This window comes from Nerophis ophidion, linkage group LG15 (genome assembly GCF_033978795.1).
Source record: "Nerophis ophidion isolate RoL-2023_Sa linkage group LG15, RoL_Noph_v1.0, whole genome shotgun sequence".
NCBI lineage: Eukaryota > Metazoa > Chordata > Actinopteri > Syngnathiformes > Syngnathidae > Nerophis > Nerophis ophidion.
In genome coordinates, this window is record NC_084625.1 from 30700343 (window position 1) to 30722675 (window position 22333).

The 22333-nt window shown below is 36.6% G+C and overlaps 1 protein-coding gene across 7 annotated transcripts in view; it reads right to left on the reverse strand.

Moving 5' to 3' along the window:
• Positions 1-22333, reverse strand: part of ctnnd2a (catenin (cadherin-associated protein), delta 2a) — a 747299-nt gene that overhangs the window by 146748 nt on the left and 578218 nt on the right. For all 7 annotated transcript variants that reach the window (XM_061922003.1, XM_061922001.1, XM_061922002.1 and 4 more), the window contains exon 15: positions 17322-17508. In XM_061922003.1, the coding sequence (XP_061777987.1) occupies positions 17322-17508 (187 nt within the window). The remainder of the gene's footprint in view (positions 1-17321; positions 17509-22333) is intronic.

Genomic DNA, 22333 nt, shown 5'->3' on the forward strand with positions numbered 1-22333 from the left:
ATTTCTTTTTTTTTTTCTTTAATGTTATGAATTTATTAGTCAATCCAACAAAACAATACATAAAAATGCAATCAAATTCCAAAACCAAACCCGACCCAGCAACATTTAGAATAGCAATAAACAGAGCAATTGAGGAATTGAGGACACACAAACATGACACAGTACAATCCAAAAGTAGAGAAACAAAAATGAACATCATCAATATTAATAACAATTTCAAAACAGCAGTGATTAAAAATCCCTCATTGACATTATCATTAAAAACGTTAATACAAAAAATTATTTAAAAAAAAGAACAATTCATCGCATCTCATAAGCTTGATAATACAACATATGCCCATTCATCAAAATAAAGCAAGCATTTGTAAAAATGCTGTTTTATTGTCATCTCACTCACACAGACTTCAAATGATAAGTCACTATTGGAGTGAGTTACCCAGAACAGTGATAAATACAAAACACATTCGTAAAAAAAACTATTTTACGATAAGAAATCACATGTTTAGGGCTTTTTGCCCTTTTAGCATATGAGATGACTGTAACTTGACACAATATATTGGCAAATTCACAGCAATCGTCATTGTCTACTGTGAAGTGGGCCTATATGTAAGGACCTAAAGACAAAGGTAAAATATCCTGTAATCTTTTCAAAAAGTGCTCAACAATGATGCTGCAAACTGAAAATATGTATTGTTACCACAGTCAGGTAAAGTAACATATCACAGTAGTCAACAATGACATGCAGTAGAAATTAAATTCTGAGACACATAAAAAGGTTTGAAAAAAAAATCTGGAGATAAAGATGTGTGTATCACAATACTCGTGTGTGTAAAGTGTGATCTTTGGTGTATCACAATTGTCTGTGTGCAAGATGGGAAGGTGTGTGTAAAGCATTTTGTGTAATGATTCGCAAAAACTGTGAGCGGCATGGCGTAGTGGGTAGAGCGGCCGTGTCAGAAACCTGAGGGTTGCAGGTTCGCTTCCCACCTATTGACACCCAAATCGCTGCCGTTGTGTCCTTAGGCAGGACACTTCACCCTTTGCCCCCGGTGCCACTCACACTGGTGAATGAATGATTGGTGGTGGTCGGAGGGGCCGTAGGCGCAAACTGGCAGCCACGCTTTCGTCAGTCTACCCCAGGGTAGCTGTGGCTACTGATGTAGTTTACCACCACCAGGTGTGAATGAATGATGGGTTCCCACTTCTCTGTGAGCGCTTTGAGTATCTAACAATAGAAAAGCGTGATATAAATCTAATCCATTATTATTATTATTATGAAGCAGAGTCTATGCCTAATATTAGGCAAATCTGTTGTTTTGTTTACTGTGTGTAGACTTTCTGGTTAGAGAGTCCGCCCTGAGATCGGTAGGTCATGAGTTCAAACCCCAGCCGAGTCATACCAAAGACTATAAAAATGGGAGCCATTACCTCCCTGCTTGACGCTCAGCATCAAGGAATTGGGGGTTAAATCACCAAAATGATTCCCCGGCCGCGGCCACCGCTGCTGCTCACTGCTCCCCTCACCTCCCAGGGGGTGAACAAGTGGATAGGTCAAATACAGAGGTTAATTTCACCACACCTAGTGTGTGTGTGCATGTTTGTGTGTGTGTGAGACTACCAGTGGTACTTTAACTTTAACTGTATGAAACGTTTTAATTTAGTGTAAAAGCAATTGGAAAAAACTGTATTAAGTCTCTCGGATCACATTGAACATTTTCTAATTTCTTGAACAGCGGTGACATTTTACTGAGTTCCAGCCATGAGAGACAAACAAATATGCAGAATGTGCTCCATGAGTAGGAATTTTGTACCTGTGACAAGAGGAGGTTGAAATCCATTCCATGAATACAACTGAAAGATACAACAATGATGGACAAAGGATGGATTTTTTTTGTACCTTTGTAAAAAAAAAAAAATATATGGTGTTGAAAATGAACCTCCATGCCCACACTTGGTTCAGAGTGAGATGGCGATATGTCACCATAACCACTTAGATCAAAGGTTAGGGAGGAAACCCATCTTGGGTGTGAGCCAACATCAGCACATAGGCTGACACAAAGCTTGGACTGAGTGCAGGAAATGAGAGCACCTACATGATAAATTAGCAGAGAATCTGCACAGAATTAAACAGGTAATCTCTGGTCCTAAACTATCCTCTTAGGGCCTCACGGCTCTTGCTATCTGATGTCACTCCCCATTAACTCAGTCAGACTCATTAGGCTTGCATCATTAAATAATTACCCGGTGAGAAGAAAGACAGAACATGATTAAGCATCCTTTTGAAAAAATAATTCCAAACAGTGCTTATTTTGGCTGCAGCCGAGTGATAGATTGCACGCTGTTTCTCCGTTAATACATCATACTGTATATCGTTTGAAGAAAAACACACCTGACGTGTAATCAACAACCTTTGAGCAATGCATTATTGAGAAAGTAAGGCACAGGTAAAGTGAGGTGTGGCAAAGATGTGGTTTTATTTTGGGACATCAAAATCATTATGGGACTATAATGACGAGTACGGGTGGGATTGTTTGCGGGTTGTTATCAAGTTATGTAATAGTTGGCCAGTGATGTTAGTTAGGGGTCACCTGGGACAAATATAACGGTTGCAGGTAGAAAAGGATTATGGAAACATCAGTTCAAGCTCATTTGACTTCCTCCCATAATGTTTAAAACCTGAGCAAAGTGGTCATTAAGCATATAGAACACCTTGGTAGTGCAGAAAGGACTGACCATTGTGGGCTCTATAATACTTTGAGGACAAATATTTCAAGTACTGTACTTCCATATCAACACAGTACCAATACCGTGGAACCTCACTCTGCAAACATCTTCTTTGTTGTTCTTGAACAGGGTTCGTAAATAGAAACATTTGTATATTGTAAATTCTCCCCAAAAAAGAATGTAAACATGAATAATGGGTTCCAGCCTTGACAAAAGTCTATACCAGGGGTAGGGAACCTACGGCTCTAGAGCCAGATGTGGCTCTTTTGATGACTGCATCTGGCTCTCAGATAAATCTTAGCTGACATTGCTTAACACGATAAGTAATGAATAATTCCGCTGGTAATCACAGTGTTAAAAATAATGTTCAAAATATAAAACATTCTCATGCATTTTAATCCGTCCATCCGTTTTTCTACCGCACCTGTTCAAGAAGTCGCATTAATGGTAAGAAGTATTTGATTTATTATTGGTTAGCTTCAAAATAACATTGTTATTAAAAAGAATAAGAGACTTATTATACTAAAAAAATGTTGGTATTACTTAAAAATGCACACATTTAGTTCTATTCAGTGTTAAAAAAAATATTATATGGCTGTCACGGAAATACATTTTAAAATATTTGGTTTCATGGCTCTCTTAGCCAAAAAGGTTCCCGACCCCTGGTCTATACAGAGCCGGCCCAAGGCATAAGCGAACTAAGCACTTGCTTAGGGCCCCGCGGCCACCAAGGGGCCCCCAAAAGCAATTAACAAAAAAGTCTGACTGATGATATCTAAATCCATCCATCCATCCATTCATCCATTTTCTACCGCTTATTCCCTTTTGGGGTCGCGGGGGGCGCTGGCGCCTAAATCATCAAAGATATATTATTGTACAAAAACACAATTTTAGGTCAACAGATTAATCCATTAGTGTCTTCATCAGATTTCTTACAGTGATGTCATAAATGACTTTGCCTCCAGAAAAGCCAGGAACCTCAGGTTTTAAGGAGTGGGTGGTAAAGAACAGAGGAACAAAACTGTGATGTGATGGTCAAATGTGTGAATTCAGGTAGTTTATTTTGATTTTTTCCCCCCCAAATTTTTGCACATCGTTATGTACATTTACATAGTTTTAATATGTCGTAACTTTATATTTGTTTATAAACCGTTATGTTACCTTGTTTCTGGTAACTCTGTTCATTAATATTATTTAAGTATTTGCTTGATATTTAATTTAAAGGGGAACATTATCACCAAACCTATGCAAGCGTCAATATATACCTTGATGTTGCAGAAAAAAGACCATGTATTTTTGTAACCGATTTCCGAACTCTAAATGGGTGAATTTTGGCAAATTAAACGCCTTTCTGTTTATCGGACTTTTAGCGATGACGTCAGAACGTGACGTCACCGAGGTAACACACCCGCAATTTTCATTTTCACATTACAAACACCGGGTCTCAGCTCTTTTATTTTCAGTTTTTTCGACTATTTTTTGGAACCTTGGAGACATCATGCCTCATCGGTGTGTTGTCGGAGGGTGTAACAACACTAACGGGGAGGGATTCAAGTTGCACCACTGGCAAGAAATCTGCCGCCAGACCCCCATTGAATGTACCAGAGTGTCTTCACATTTGACCGGCGATGCTAAGACAGACATGGCACAGAGATGTATGGATAACCTGCAGATGCATTTGCAACGATTAAGTCAACGAAATCACAAAGGTGAGTTTTGTTGATGTTGACTTATGTGCTAATCAGACATATTTGGTGGCAGCATGACTGCCAGCTAATCGAGGCTAACATGCTATGCTAATCGATGCTAACATGCTATTTACGCTAGCTGTATGTACATTTGAAACTAGATACCCACATTTAATGCGAAACAAACACCAATCGACGGATTTAAGTTGCTCCAGTGTCACAAGATGCAAAAGTCCTGATCGTTTGGTCCGCACATTTTACCGGCGATGCTAATAAGGCAGCCAAGCTATGGGCCACTTCATTAGGTACACCCACGCTATGGCCGAATAGCGTCAATAGCTATTCGCTCAATAGCTTCAATTTCTTCTTCAATTTCGTTTTCGCTATCTGCCTCCATACTCCGACCATCTGTTTCAATACATGAGTAATCTGTTGAATCGCTTAAGCCGCTGAAATCCGAGTCTGAATCCGAGCTAATGTCGCTATATGTTGCTGTGGTAACCGCCATGTTGTTTGTATTGGCAGCCCTGTATGACGTCACAGGGAAATGGATAGTGGTTTCGAAGATAGCGAAAATAAGGCAATTTAAAGCTTTTTTTAGGGATATTCCGGGACCGGTAAAATTTTGAAAAATAATTCAAAAAATACAACAAGCCACTGGGAACTGATTTTTATTGTTTTTAACCCTTTTGAAATTGTGATAATGTTCCCCTTTAACCTGGGTTCGATCGAACCCTATGGGTTCGGTGAGTCGGCTTCAGGGGTTCGGTGTCAAGACACACCCAACTCATTGTGTAAATAAAAACTTCTCCCTATCGGCGTATTATGGATACCCCCCCCAAACAATGTTCCCTCTAATTTTCCTTCTGATTTGCGGATGTACAATTTGTTGTGAGTTCATGTGTTGGTTTTGTTCTTTGAACAAGGGGATGTTCATGCACAGTTCATTTTGTGCACCATTAAAAAAAACATATAACTTTGTCTTGAATTATTTTTTATACACAGCAATACCATAACAATGCAATCCAATCCGACCCAGCAACACTCAGAACAGCAACAATAAACAGAGCAATTTAGAGGACACACAAACACGACACAGAACAATCCAAAAGTAGTGGAACTAAATAGATTATTATCAATAACAGTATCAATACAAGTAACAATTTCGACATAGCAGTGATTAAAAATCCCTCATTGACATTATCATTAGACATTTATAAAAAATAAAAAGGAAAGTCTTGAATTAGAATTTTTTATTTATTTATTTTTTCACTAAAAGGTTCGGTGAATGCGCACATGAAATTGGTGGGTTACGGTACCTCCAATAAGGTTAAGAACCACTGCTCTAGGTTCTGGTTTTAGCTATAGTCCAGCTAGGCTGTCAAAATAAAAATGTATGTTTTGCCTTGGTATCAATAATTATTTTTAAAAGTTTTAGTCCACCTGAGCACTCGCATTTGTAAGGTAATTCAGTAATTAAGTGGACTAACTCAACTCAAAACAAGCAGAATACACCTACGTAAGCACAGGATGACGCCACTGTTTTACTCTTTAACAGGCATTCTTTTTACTCTTTAAAAGCATTCTATCAAAATCTTAACCTCAACTTCAAAGAGCTCGTAGAAACCAGCCATTCTTCCCAAGTGTATATAAAGGCAGGCTTTTGGGCTACTTGATGTGCTGCAATGGCGACAATAGAAAATAATAAAGACACATGAATTCAATGGCCTAAGAGGTGTGGACTTTGTCCGTTACGGTGCTTTGAAAATAATCCAACAGGGCTACAGAATTGTAACTCTCCTCCAGTTTATTAGAGCTGAACACAAACGCTCTTAGAGGGAAAAACACTGTCCACTTTGTCTAGAAAGAAATCCTTTCCTTTTGTTTATAGGCGTTTTATCCATTTCCAAATGTGAATGGGAAACAATATGAACATAAGTGAATGCTTGGCAGATGGCTTTCTAATGTTGCTCAAAGAATAAATGACCACCGAATGACTTGACAGCAGCTGGTGTGTGGTGGCTAAGCGTCACTAGTCCAACTGCGTGTGTGTGTGTGTGTGTTTGTTTGTGTGTGTGTATGCGTCAGGAGGTCATCATTAGTTTTCTTACGCTAATCCAAATGTACTATTAATTAAATCAGTCATATTGAGCCAATTATCAATTGATTCTACTTCTGCATCTGTGGGCGTCTTAGTGGAAGCAAAAAAGGATATGTGTGGGTGTACGTGTGTGTGTGTGGTTGTACGTGTGTGTGTGTGTGTGTGTGTGTGTGTGTGTGTGTGTGTGTGTGTGTGTGTGTGTGTGCTCGTATTTCCACTCTTCTTGAGACATCAATAAGGAAAAGTACATTCCATATTAGGAGGTGGGAACAAGTTAGGACATACTGTAAATCATGGTCCCAATACGGAAAACCATTGCATCTAATAGAGAATGTCTCATTTGCACCCCTGCTGGTGAAATATATCAAAATTAAGGTGGTCCCAAAAAGGAGGGATTTTTCAGATTGATCGTGTGTCGGTTTTAAAAGTGCTCCCCCTCTGGTCCACATATGAAATAACAAGTGTGTGTAAGAAATTGAAATGCGCCCCTTTTGCCAAAATTAACACAAATAAATACAATAACTACGTACAAAAAGAAACATTGTAATAACTTGAAGTAAAAAATAAATGGTAATGGTAAATGGGTTGTACTTATATAGCGCTTTTTTACTTTTTTAAGGAACTCAAGATTAAAAACCAATTACAAACCAAAAAAAAAGAACCAAAAGCAGTCTTTTTCTCACAATGTGTCGACTTGTTCTTCTAAAATTGGAAACAATTTGTCATACTCTTTCTGTTTCTGAAATATTGAAATATTTTCTCGTAAAATTATGACTTTTTTGTGTAAAATATTACTATTTAATGCAAAATGGGGACATTTGTCATATAAAATTCAGATTTGTGTCACAATATTGTAACAAAAATATGTTTTTGTTGTTCTTGTAAAATAGTGACATTTTTGTGTGATATGATGATTTTTGTCATAATTTTGTCATGTGAAATTCCAATTATTATTATTATAATATTGCCAACATATTAGAGTTTTCATATTAAATTGTAACATTTGTCGAGGAAAATCATTGCTCTTTTCATAACATTGTCAACATTTTAAGCTTTTTTTGTAAACTTGTGACTGTTATTGAGTAAAATTCCAACTTTTATCATAATATTGCACAAATGTTCAGTTTTTCTAGGAACATTTTGACTTGCATTGAGTAAAATTAAGACTTATATGATGATACTGCCAAAATTCAAATTTTTTCTTGTAACATTTTGACTTGCATTGAGTAAAATTACATCTTTTATTATAATACTGCCAAAATTCCAATTTTTTCTTGTGAGATTCCAACTCATTTTTCACAACAAGCGTTTTTATATTTACATTGAATGTATATATTATTAATGGTAAATACAAATCTTTGTATATCTAGAAAGGGTGGTCCTAAAGTGGTAGGCATTATTCGGATGTTTCAAGAAGGTATCAAATACAAGAATGCGTGTGTGCGTGTGTGTGTGTGTGTGTGTGTGTGTGTGTGTGTTTGTGTGATCCCGATAAACCCAGAAACAGAACTGCAGAGTTACAGTGTATACAGTGTGAAGACAGCAGGTAATTTTTTCTCCCTCTCTCTTCGCCTTGGCTGTAAACCAACACCCTGCAGGGAGGTAAACACTGCTGAATGGAGGCGATGGAGGATATTGAAAGGCGTTCACAATAGACCAAGTGTCTGGCATGATAAGTCTGCATGTGTATGCTTGTGCATGTGCGTGTGCGTGCGTCTGTATATGCGTATGCATATGCGAGTGTCTTAATAAGCTTACCAATTTATTATCCAACATATGGGTCCATCAGTATCATTAGATGCTTGGCCTCCTTTGACAATAGTCTCATCAACACACAAACATGCACAAATGCTCACACAGGCTGCAAAAAGCAGATCCAATTAGAAAATCTCAATCAAAAATATAATTGTATAAAATAAAATTCTGCAAGACCAAATTAAGTTATACAAATAAATTGAAATTGCATGAAATAAAATGAAACTGTATTAAATGAAATTTCATCAAATAAAAGAAAAATCCAATTATATCAAACTCAAAGAAACCCTTTATATAATTTTTTGCAATTAATATATGCTTAAAATTATCAAAATGCGTAAATATTAAATGTTATTATAAATGTGCTCGTTACTACATTATATTTATACTTAAATCATGTATATAAAACCTTAATGGAGGTGTTTAGATGTATTTTAAGGGCTTTACACAGAGATAAATAGAGCGGCTCCCATAGGCTTCGTTGTAAGCATATTTTTGATCACATTTATTTATTATTTTGAATGGATAAAAAAATAAAATCTCATAATTATTGTAAACAATAGGCAAATTCCAAAACCAGTGCCGTTCCTCTTTAATTGCAGCCCTATTTGATAGTAGTTGTTTTGTTTGGGACTCTACAGACAGATTTCCACTAAATAATTATTTAATCATCTTTATTGTATGTATGTGTGTGCCCGCGCGGTTTATTTGTTTATAAAACACACAGACAACCATGAAAAAAATCTTATTGTGGACCCTGCCCTGATGGGGCGTTCAAGCACACTGCGTATTTCTGAGTGGTTGATTTTTGGAATTTAAGCATTTTACATTTTTATGAAGGGACACAACACTGAGTAATAATATGAATACATGTTTTACTGCTCACTGCCCCCCTCACCTCCCAGGGGGTGATCAAGGGTGATGGGTCAAATGTAAAGAATAATTTCGCCACACCTAGTGTGTGTGTGTGTGGGTGTGTGACAATCAATGGTACTTTAAGTTTAACTTAAGCAGTTTTCCACAATTACATAACAAACGTATATAAAAACGATTTCTAAAGTGAAGATTGACTGCTTGTTAATTTGTCTGAAAAAATTATTCCTTAAACTATAATCTGTACAATGAATGTCAGAAATCTTGCAACCCTTTGTCTATGCCCCAATTTAGTGTGCAGAGTTTAAGATCCTGTACTTTCTGGCAGTAACTCAGGCTGGTAACCATAGCAACAACTCATCTACTTATACAAGTCCTTGGTAGTTTCAGACTTTCTTTTTTGATGCATTGTACTGATAAAAGGTTCTTCTGGGTTGTCAAAGCACATCAAAAAGCAACATCCATCCAAAAAGATGCTAGAAGAACGTCTACTAGCTCCGAGCGGTATAGGTCACCTTTGATTTGTGCAGCCCAAAATGCAGCACTTGAGACAATGCTTTTCTAATGTAAACACTAAATTATTCCAGTTTTATTTCAGCACAACATTAGCCCCTTCGCTTGATTATCTATAATTCATGAACACTCAAGACTTTAAATCGGAGTTTGGACATTGATCCTTACTTTTTGCACTTTGCAGAACTGCCCTCAAGCTCTTTTGACTTTTCCGAGTTTGTAAACATTTCTCAAAATGATTTCAAGGCCAATGTTCTTGCATTCTATTTACTGTTCTTCAAAATTGTGCTCAATATTTAGTGTGATATTTTGATGGCAAAAACCCCCCAGCAAATATCATATTTTAGAAGGATTTCAAGGAGTTATGTATAGTTTATGTATCACCATAATGCATTTCTTCTCAAATAGTTGCGGTGCAATCCCCGTGGTGTGTGTGTGTGTGGGGGGGGGGGGGGGGGGGGACCCGGAGAGCATGCTTTATCAGTATCATGCCTTATCATGTTTCAATGATACTGCACGCTACTGCCATTAATCCCGGCTTCCTCGTTAAAATAAAATAAAATAAAAATCAGCACAAATTGTTTCATTCATTTTTGTTTTGTTGGTTAAAGTGCTTCCATTTGAAATAACTTAAATGTCTTTTCATTATTTATTGACATTATTTAATGTCATTTTTCAGTATCAAATAGTTTCAGTTGGTCAAAAAATATTTCTAGTTTAAATAAGGATTACATTGTTTTCTTTCAGGAAAATTGATGCACTTAAAATTTTTTGTTATACACTAAAAAACTAAGTTTGTAAAGTTATTCTTTGTTGTTCATTGATAGTTATTTTTCTGTTTTCTTTATTGCTAATAAGAATACATTATTATGCAGAGGTTTACTGTACTTATGAAAAATTTATAGACGCATGATATTATTTATAATCATGGCATATAGTGAGGGGGATATTTTCTTATTCTTTTCTTCTTCGAGACAGAACATAAATGCTGCTGTATTGCTGTATTAAATAATTTAATAGCTGTATCAAATAATTTAAAAAAGTTTTAACATCCATCCATTTTCTACTGCGTGTCCCTCTCGGGGGTCGCGAGCGTGCTGGAGCCTATCCCAGCAGCACTCGGGCGGAAGGCGGGGTAAACCCTGGACAAGTCGCCGCCTCATCACAGGGCCAACACAGATAGACAGACAACATTCACACACTAGGGACCATCTAGTGTTGCCAATCAACCTATCCCCAGGTGCATGTCTTTGGAGGTGGGAAGGGCCTATCCCCAGGTGCATGTCTTTGGAAGTGGGAGGTGCCTATCCCCAGGTGCATGTCTTTGGAGGTGGGAGGAGGCAGGAGTACCTGGAGGTAACTCACAAAGTAATGGGGAGAACATGTAATCTCCACACAGAAGGCCCCGGGGATTGAACCCAGGACCTTTGTATTGTGAGGCACACGCACCCACCCCCTGGTCCACCGTGCAGCCCAGTTGTAACATTATGGACAAAAAAAATGGAGGTAAATCAGGAAACAAATGAGTAACTATTGTTTTATATTGAATGTAAAATGCAAATAAATCAAAATTAAAGCAAAAAAAAGTTAGGAAATGTTAATAACTTCGTAACTTGTCTTAAAATGCCATTTTATCTATTTTAAAACTGACTGTGGTCAAGAGCGACTCATTTTTATAACAACTCTTTTCGTAACTTACTGTATTTCAACCCAAAATATTTGAATATGCTTGTTCTCAAAACATGACTAATGCTATGTTGCTTTTCACAAGTCATTTTGTATTGAAAATATTTTGTTCATCTGTATTTCAGTGTATATTTTATGTGCTGTTTACATAGTACACCCATTTACATTTGATAAACACAACTCTGTCACAGTTTTGATAAAAAATGAAGTGTTCTGCCTCTTATTGGTATCTACCTAATCAGATAACGCATCAAAAAATATTTAATTTAATATGTAACCTCACCAACTTCACTATTAAGAAAGTCCAACTTTTATTCAAAGTTATTATTGTGTTGCTTTTTATTGTTTTTCATGTAAAAGTTGCAAACGTTATCTTATTTTTTTCAAATCCAATGCCATTTTTAACACCCGAAGAGTTCAGCATACTGAAAATGTGTGCAAATGTATTTTTTATTTCTAATTGACTTAAAATATTTATCATAAGCACACTGATACAAACCACTTAACACACACACACACACACACACACGCAAATATGACAGGATATGTCCCAATAATTCTGTGTCAAAAAATTATACTTTGACAAAAATTGTCACTTCCTCAATCCTGCATGTTTCAATCCTTAGTGTGATGCCATGTTTTGTTATTGTCAATAGCACTGAGTGTTTTCTTCTTGATTTTTATGTTTTTATATTTTTACTGGTATAAAGCGCATTGTGTTGCAACTTGTCTGTGCATGAAAAGCGTTATATTAATTTATTGACGTGGGCACTTCATAACTTCATCCCTATCGAATGTTGCAATGATTCTGTGGAAAATGAGCCTCACTTGTTTTCATTTGCGATCCCAATGATCGAAGCCGGTTTACAAATGTGATACCAAACTGAAGGGCAATGTTAAACAAACATGATGATCTAGTATCTGAACTATGACAATACACACTATCAATGATAAAGCCTCAATTTATACACGCACACACAAAGGTTTTCACTCCAAACATCCCAGAATAAGCTAGTCCGGTTACTTTTAGACCTCCACCCCAGATCACACCTCAATCCAACCCACTTCTCCAAAGTGGGCTGGCTCAGGGTGGAGGACAGAGTAAAACAACTTAGACTGAGCCTAGTCTATAAAACCCGCTACACCTCCCTGATACCGAAGTACATGTCAGACTACTTCCTTAACGTAAATGACCGCCATAACCACAACACCAGGGGGAGCGCCACAAACCACATTAAACCCAGATTCCGATCTAACAAAGGTCTTAACTCATTCTCTTTCTATGCCACATCAATGTGGAATGCACTCCCAACAGGTATAAAAGTAAGTGCATCTCTATATTTCTTCAAAACCGCTCTAAAACAACTACTCCAAGCAACTTCAACACTTTACTAATACCCTCCTCCATTCACATCCCATCTCCCAGGATTATAAATAACCTAATGTAAATAATCAAATGTACTTCTAATGTATATACTGTACTTGTTCTATTGCTATCTGAACTCACTATGTTCTCTGCTGGCTGTACATATCCTACTAAGTAAGACCTACACTGTTTCAATGTCCACATTTCTCTGTTGATGCAATTGTTGATGACTGCAGTACTGATTTCAACCTAAGCTCCTCATCCCATCCCCCGGATTGTAAATAATGTAAATAATTCAATGTACATACTATGATGATTAACCTGTGTGATCACTGTATTATGCTGATAGTATATATTTGAACCATGAATTGGTTGAAAAACGTATTCGGGTGTTACCATTTAGCGGTCAATTGTACGGAATATGTACTGTACTGTGCAATCTACTAATAAAAGTATCAATCAATCAATCAATCAATCTGATGGAGCTTGAGTGGTGCTGAAAAGAGGAATGGTCGAAACTGCTAAGAGATAGGTGTTACAGGCTTGCGGCATCAAATTAAAAAATGACTTGAGGCTCTCATTCCTGCCAATGGTGCATCAACAAAGCATTGAACAAAGGCTGTGAATACTTTTAATATTTTAGTTTCAATACATTTTTTAATTTAAAAAAATACTTTATGGGGTATTGTCTGTAAGGATAAAAAATTTATTTTTTTTAATCTTGGAATAAGTCTGGTACATAAGAATATGTGGAAAAAGTGAAGCGCTGTGAATGATTTCCGAACGTACTGTATCCTGTAACAATGGTCCCCAACCACCGTACGTCTTTGCTACCAGGCTTAAATAATTTACATTAAAATTACCTTATCGACCATCCCAATTTACTTGTAGTCCAATCGTCATTTCTACCCTTAGAATCTGGTCTCAATTTAGAAATACTTTCGGCCTGCAGGGTTTATCGAACCACAGCCCCATTTATAATAACCATCTCTTCCTCCCTCCTAGCACAGATGCGTTTTCTCTATGGAAGCAGTCAAGCCTTAGCAGGCTAAAGGACTTATATTTTGGTGATGTTTTCGCTAGTTTCAGTGAACTGTGTGAAAAATTTGACCTACCAAAATCTCACCTATTTCGATCCTTTCAGGTTCGAAATTTTGTCAAATCAAATAGTCTCTCTTTCCCTAATACCCCACCAAATTCGCTAATTGATTTAATTTTAGATATTCCCACAAATCAGAACGGCCTGATTTCCAAAATGTACATCTTAATCTCCCAGTTTGGTAAAACGTCTCTTGATAAAATCAGAGGGAATTGGGAAGAAGAGCTTGGCAGATCTATAGATGATGAAGACTGGGATTCTGCCTTAACCCGAATTAACAACAGTACATCCTGTTCAAGGCTTGATTTAATACAATGTAAGGTTGTCCACCGTATTTATTTCACTAATTCCAAACTCTCCAAAATGTACCCCAATATCTCGGGTACTTGTAACAGATGTCACATGTCACCTGCAAACATGACGCACATGCCTTGGTTTTGTCACCATTTGCTGGATTATTGGACAACTATTTTCAAACACCTTGCTAAGGCTTTGGACTGAAATCTGACACCATGTGCAGAAATGGCTATTTTTGGGACGGTATCCGATCCCCAAATAAGGAGAACATTTAAGGATAGTGTCGTCTTTGCATCCTTATTAGCACGTAGGAGAATTTTGCTGGAGTGGAAGTCACCTTTTTGCCCCAAAGCCTCCTTATGGCTTAAATACCTCATGATGTATTTAGATCTGGAGAAAATAAAGTTCAATCTTAGGGGGGCACCTGGGAGGTTTTATTCTGTTTGGGGCTTTACGGTTGATTACATAGCTAAATTAAAGACGCTACAGGACACATGATAAGTTCACCTTTCATAAACCAGCTTCTTTTTATTTATTTATTTATGTATTTTTATTATTTATATTTATTCCGTGTGTATATTTACTATCTGCCTATGTTGAGAAGAAAGTGATGTACTAATTATTTTCCATTTGTGACTGTACCTTTAATTTATGTAGGACCTGGCGGGAGGGGGGTTTACGTGTGTATGGGGTATGTGTTGGGTTGCTGTTCTTGGAAGTGGGTGGGAAAAAAAGGGGGAAATGTGCTTACTGTTTTATTGTAAATTGTAATACCTGTCAAATTCAATAAAAACATTTATTTAAAAAAAAATAATAATAATTTATAACCGACCCCATTTTCTCCTACTTAACTTTCGCCAGTCCCACCAGACACACCAATAAGCTTGTTAGCAGATGTATTACAAAACTCCTGATTGGAAGTTGCCATTTGTTACATATTTGTTACATGGAATAATGCACATTGATAAACATATAAAATGTAAAGGTGCCAAATCGTAGCCACAAGCTAGGTTGATGACCTAAGATCAGGGCAGATCAGGAACAAAGTGACCATAGTAGTAGATAGAGAAGTGCTAAATTGTTGCATATAATAATTGTGCTGAAGGTTCGGCCTAGTAAGTCACAGTGCTGGTATTATTGCACATTGTCCTACCACATAAGCAATAAGCAATAACGGATGTATTTGTGGATGTAAAATTGGACCAAAAAAGCTAAGACTAGTGTATTTATGTATGAAATATTGCACAAAGTAGGAATACATAACTTTTAGAAAAAACTCTATTGGACCTAATGTAAAGTATTTGTAGCTTTCTTATACTGTATATCCATGCTCTTGTCCTTAAATGTGATTCATCACATATAACCCATCAGATACTAAAGCCAAAACCAAGTCTACTACTAGCAAAAATGAGCACAAACAAAAGTGTGAGGAGAGTTTTTTTGCAAAGGGAAAAGGCCAGGGGCTCCCAGTAATTGAACGTTATGGTGAGTTTTTTCATGTATAAATTTTCCATGCACTTATTTGCTATATCTATCTGCCAAACGTGGAAGGCCGTTCTGTGAAAATAATGCCTACATTAAACCGGTCCCTGGAATAAAAAATGTAGGGGCCCCCCTGTCTTATACTATTGTGCAAAGTAGTACTCATTTTTCACGTAAAAGATTGTTCTAAATGTTCAATCATTTGGCCAGAACCCTGGGGAACCTTGAAGAACCCTGCACTAGAGTGATACAGTACCGCATAAATAATGGATTAGTCAATATGCACACCCATCCATCTATATTAAACATGTACAGTACGGTGAATATACATAACAGTAAAAAGGTTGTATACGCCGACTAATGGGAATGTGGTGCTTGCTGTAAATGTAAAAAATAGATAAAGCTGATACAAATCACACATGCTGCTGTAGCATGACTGCAAGCAAGCAAATCTACTTTAAAAACAGTAAACGGAGCAATGTCTAGAGCAGGGGTCACCAACGTGGTGCCCGCGGGCACCAGGTAGCCCGTATGGAAAAGATGAGTAGCCCGCTGGCCTATTTTAAAAATAGCTCAAATAGCAGCACTTACCAGTGAGCAGCCTTTATTTTTTAATTTTGTATTTATTTACTAGCAAGCTGGTCTCGCTTTGCTCGACATTTTTAATTCTAAGAGAGACAAAACTCAAATAGAATTTGAAAATCCAAGAAAATATTTGAAAGACTTGGTCTTCACTTGTTTGAATAAATTCATAAATTTTTTTACTTTGCTTCTTCTAACTTTCAGAAAGACAATTCTAGAGAAAAAATACAACCTTAAAAATGATTTTATGATTTTTAAACACATATACCTTTTTACCTTTTAAATTCCTTCCTCTTCTGTCCTGACAATTTAAATCAATGATCAAGTATTTTTTTTTTGTAAAGAATAATAAATACATTTTAATTTTTTCTTCACTTTAGCTTCTGTTTTTTTGACGAACAATATTTGTGAAATATTTCTTCAAACTTATTATGATTAAAATACAAAAATATTATTCTGGCAAATCTAGAAAATCTGTAGAATCAAATTTAAATCTTATTTCAAAGTATTTTGAATTTATTTTACATTTTTTGTTCTGGAAAATCTAGAATAAATAATGATTTGTCTTTGTTAGAAATATAGCTTGGTCCAATTTGTTATATATTCTAACAAAGTGCAGATTGGATTTTAACCTATTTGAAACATTTCATCAAAATTCTAAAACTAATCTTAATCAGGAAAAATGACTAATGATGTTCCATAAATTGTTGTTTTAATTATTTCAAAAAGATTCGAATTAGCTAGTTTTTCTCTTATTTTTTTTCAGTTGAATTTTGAATTTTAAAGAGTCGAAATTGAAGATAAACTATGTTTCAAAATTTAATTTTCATTTTTTTTGTGTTTTCTCCTCTTTTAAACCGTTCAATTAAGTGTTTTTTTTCATCATTTATTCTCTACAAAAAACCTTCCATAAAAAAGAAAAAAATGTACGACGGAATGACAGACAGAAATACCAATTTTTTTAAATATATAGAGATTTATTTATTATTGGTAAATTCAGCAAATTGGCTGTTTCTGGCAATGCATTTAAGTGTGTATCAAACTGGTAGCCCTTTGCATTAATCAGTACCCAAAAAGTAGCTCTTGGATTCAAAAAGGTTGGTTTCCCCTGGTCTAGAGTAAACATTTATTGATCGTGTTGTGTGCCGTTTTTACCTGAGACATCCCGTAGCGTTGCGCAGCACCTGGGAAGTATGAAGCTGGAGCTTGTGGTCGTCATGGTGATTGGGGGAGGAGTCCCAGTTTGAGTGGGGGATGATGACACTGTTGGTCAGAACAGCCAGGGCATCTTGGATGATTGGCATCTTGAGGGCGTCACATGACGACAGGTTCCAAAGCACGCCTGCACACAAAAATGGTTTTTAATCTATTTATTAAAAAAATTACTCATTCCAACCAGAAAATTGGTTCATTTCGTTTAAATAGCTGCCTTTTAAAGCTTACTTAGCGTTCGGGCTTACGAGGGAAGGGCAGAACTTTTCAACTTATTTCTGCAGCCATGACATTTAGAAACACATATTTCAAGGAATTTTAAGCATGTGCCGACATTAACCTCTCCCAGGAAACATTGTTGATTGGACTTTTTAAGGACAGAAAGTGGAGCGCGACACTGTTGACAGATTTAAAAACTAAAATGCCAAAAATATCAAAAATTGCAGCATATTTAACAAAAAAAGTTGTGATGTTTCAAGGCTTTTCTTTTTTTCGAAACACTGAAAACAATTGTGACTTAATGCATTTGATATCAATACGTCTTCCTTGTAACCTTGACCTCACTAAAAATACCACACACTTAAAAGTACACACTAGAAGGCAGTCAAAAGCACACACTCAAAGCTCACTGACAAATCACTGAACTGTCTTAATTAATTATAACTAATAATACTAATAAATAATTATAATCACAGAGAGAAACACCACCAAAGGCTTCTTTGTTGTCTGCTGTCTACTCTGTTGTCCAAAAGTTGCGGACATTCTCTGTGTATGATATACGCTTGAAAAATGTTTGTCCATCCTAAACATTAATTTATGTTCCGACACATTTACACCACACGTTAAGAACGTTGGTAAACTGTTGAGATTGATCTATTGCGGTGAATAGTTTAAAATTACAGTATATAAATGTACATAAATTATAAACGATGAGAGATTATCGTCACACTTCAACTTCTCTAACATGTAAATGAGGCTTTTTTAGTAGGTCGGCGTTACGAATGAGAATATGTTTTTAATTGCTATACCCTGGATAAATGAAGGTTAAATAAATAGACACATACATGTAAACCAGGATCTCAATGTTTATATACTTTTACCCAGAAAGCTTGGCGTTGTATACAGGCACAGGTAGCAGATCTAAGCCATGCTGGAGGAAGACAACTTTGTCGTTTGAGGAAAAAAAAAAAAAGACTTGAAATATCAGTACGAGTTGTTGTTCCTGCTTTATCTCCACAAGAAACAAACACAAGTTTTGGCTGGCCGCCAGTCGAGGATGTCTGGCCGCCAGAGTCAGCTGGGATAGGCTGCAGCTTTGTGGATAAGTGGTATAAAACATATATGGATGGATTAAATACTTTTTTAATTAGTTAATACATACTAATATATTGATCATTTACATAGTTTTTGAATTGGTCTGCTATCTTCAGACCTTACGATAAGTAGATAATTATCATACAATCGAAAGACTCCAAACCACACAAGTGGACCTAGAAAAAATTGCCATCAAGAGTCAAATGAAAATTTGCATATTTGGCAATTATGCATGGTGTTTATTTATAAAAGGCTAAAAAAAAATGCTATGCATATTTGCAGGAACGCAATGTTGTTTTCAGTTGTGGGGTGGATACAATTGGATTGAGTATAGGGGGCGTAGCTTGAAGGGATTAGATCAGGCCTGGGCAATTATTTTGACTGCGAGGCCACATTTAGAGAAAAAAAATGTGTCTGGGGACCGGTATATCTATTTTTAGGAACACTAATACAAAACCTCACAATAATGTCTGATTGAATGCTAAAAACGTTATGACAGACAGCCTTAAAAAACATAATGGAATTTTACATTTTTCTGTGAGGGATAAAACACTGAATGTTGGCAAAATATGAACGTTACACCCCCTTTCGATCGACACATTTTACAATCAAGTGAAACGCAACAAAAATGCAACCAAAAGTGAAGTATGAATGCGAAAGGTACAAAATAAACCCACCTACAATCTGATATATCGGATACATCACTAAGCTTTAGAACTTTGTTGTGAAACTCTCCTTCCGCGTCTGTTGAAACGCTCCCCAACCACACTGCTTGGTTCCTCCTCTGAGCTGCTGTGACGTAGATTACCATAGTAACTAATTAGATGACCATAGTAACTGGTATATCATCCATAAGCGCAGATTCCAACTTTTGAAATACAAACCCCGTTTTCATATGAGTTGGGACATTGTTTTAGATGTAAATATAAACGGAATACAATGATTTGCAAATGATTTTCAACCCATATTCAGTTGAATATGCTAAAAAGACAACATACTTGATGTTCAAACTGATAAACCTTTTTTTTTTTTTTTTGCAAATAATCATTAACTTTAGAATTTGATGCCAGCAACACGTGACAAACAAGCTGGGAAAGGTGGTAATAAATACTGATAAAGTTGAGGAATGTTCATCAAACACTTATTTGGAACATCCCACAGGTGTGCAGGCTAATTGGGAACAGGTGGGTGCCATGATTGGGTATAAAAGCAGCTTCCAGAAAAATGCTCAGTCTTTCACAAGAAAGGATGGGGCGAGGTACACCCCTTTGTCCACAACTGCGCGAGCAAATAGTCAAACAGTTTAAGAACAACGTTTCTGAAAGTGCAATTGCAAGAAATTTAGGGATTTCAACATCTACGGTCCATAATATCATCAAAAGGTATAGAGAATTTGGAGAAATCACTCCACGTAAGCGGCATGGCCAGAAACCAACATTGAATGAACGTGACCTTCGATCCCTCAGACAGCACTGTATTAAAAACCGACATAAATCTCTAACGGATATCACCACATGGGGTCAGGAACACTTCAGAAAACCACTGTCACTAAATACAGTTTGTCGCTACATCTGTAAGTGCAAGTTAAAGCTCTACTATACAAAGTAAAAGCCATTTATCAACAACATCCAGAAACACTGCCGGCTTCACTGGGCCCGAGATCATCTAAGATGGACTGATGCAAAGTGGAAAGGTGTTCCGTGGTCTGACGAGTCCACATTTCAAATAGTTTTTGGAAATATTCGACATTGTGTCATCCGGACCAAAGGGGAAGCGAACCATCCAGACTGTTATCGACGCACAGTTCAAAAGCCAGCATCTGTGATGGTATGGGGGTGCATTAGTGCCCAAGGCATGGGTAACTTACACATCTGTGAAGGCACCATTAATGCTGAAATGTACAGTTGTGATCAAAATTATTCAACCCCCACACAATTTTGGTGTTTTAGCAAGTTTGACATTTATTCCGTATTTTGTTTATAGTCATATCAAATAAAAATGTGTTAAATAGACAAAATGCAACTTAAATTGTAACACTGTATTTTACAAAATACCAAAAAAGGACATTTTTCTTAATATCTCATTGACAAAATTATTCAACCCCTTGAAGATCTCAATTCTTAAGAACAGAATTTGAATAAGATATTTTCAATCAGGTGTTGAAAACACCTGTAGATGTGATTAGAACCATAAGGAGCAACAATTAAACTGATTGAAAGACTGTGACGCTCAGCTTCTTGTAGATGGTCAATGGTGTATTTGCAACATGGTGAAGTCCAGGGAGTGGTCAAAGAAGTCAAGAGAGGAGGTCATTTCTCTTCATAAGAAAGGATATGGATATAAGAAAATAGCAAACACATTACACATTCCAAGAGACACAGTTGGGAGCATAATTTGCAAGTTTAAAGCTAAAGGCACAGTGGAAACACTACCTGGGCGTGGTAGAAAGAGGATGCTGTGAGGAACGGGCTAAAATACCTGTAGATCGTTGCAAGAAGCTTGTGTCCGGTTATGTATCACGTTTGAAGGATGTCATTACTGCCAAAGGGTGTTCTACTAAGTACTAAAGATGCATGTAACTAGGGGGTTGAATCATTTTGTCAATGAGATATTAAGAAAAATGTCCTTTTTTGGTATTTTGTAAAATACAGTGTTACAATTTAAGTTGCATTTGTCAATTTGACACATCTTTATTTGATATGACTATAAACAAAATACGGAATACATGTCCAACTTGCTAAAACACCAAAATTGTGTGAGGGTTGAATAATTTTGATCACAACTGTACATACAGGTTTTGGAACAACATATGCTGCCATCTAAGCACCATCTTTTTCATGGATGCTCCTGCTAATTTCAGCAAGAAAATGCCAAGCCACATTCAGCACGTGTTACAACAGCGTGGCTTCGTAAAAAAAGAGTGCGGGTACATTCCTGGCCCGCCTGCAGTCCAGACCTGTTTCTCATCGAAAATGTGTGGCGCATTATGAAGAGTAAAATGCGACAGCCGAGAACCCGGACTGTTGAATGACTGAAGTTCTACATAAAACAAGAATGGAAAAGAATTCCACTTTCAAAGCTTCAATAATTAGTTTTCTCAGTTCCCCAACGTTTATTGAGTGTTGTTAAAAGAAAAGGTGATGTGTCACAGTGGTGAACATGCCCTTTCCCAACTACTTTGGCACGTGTTGCAGCCATGAAATTCTAAGTTAATTATTATTTGCAAAAAAAAAACAAGTTTATGAGTTTGAACATCAAATATTTTGTCTTTGAAGTGCATTCAATTGAATATGGGTTGAAAAGGATTTGCAAATCATTGTATTCCGTTTATATTTACATCTAACACAATTTCCCAACTCACATGGAAACAGGGTTTGTACTTTGTATAGTTGAAGACTTACGGTCATTAGAAAACCTCACTGCATATCATAATGGCACTTACACTTTCACTCTTAAAGATCTAAAAACATTATTTGGGAATGTCCGGCAGGCCATGTTGAAAAGCTCAACGGGCCGCACGTGGCCCCCGGGCTTTAATTTGCCCAGGTCTGGATTGGATCCATGTTTTGGGGTAACATGAATACATGGGTGGGAAACCAATTGTTCAATAAGTTATTTTATGCGCAAAATAACCAAATCAA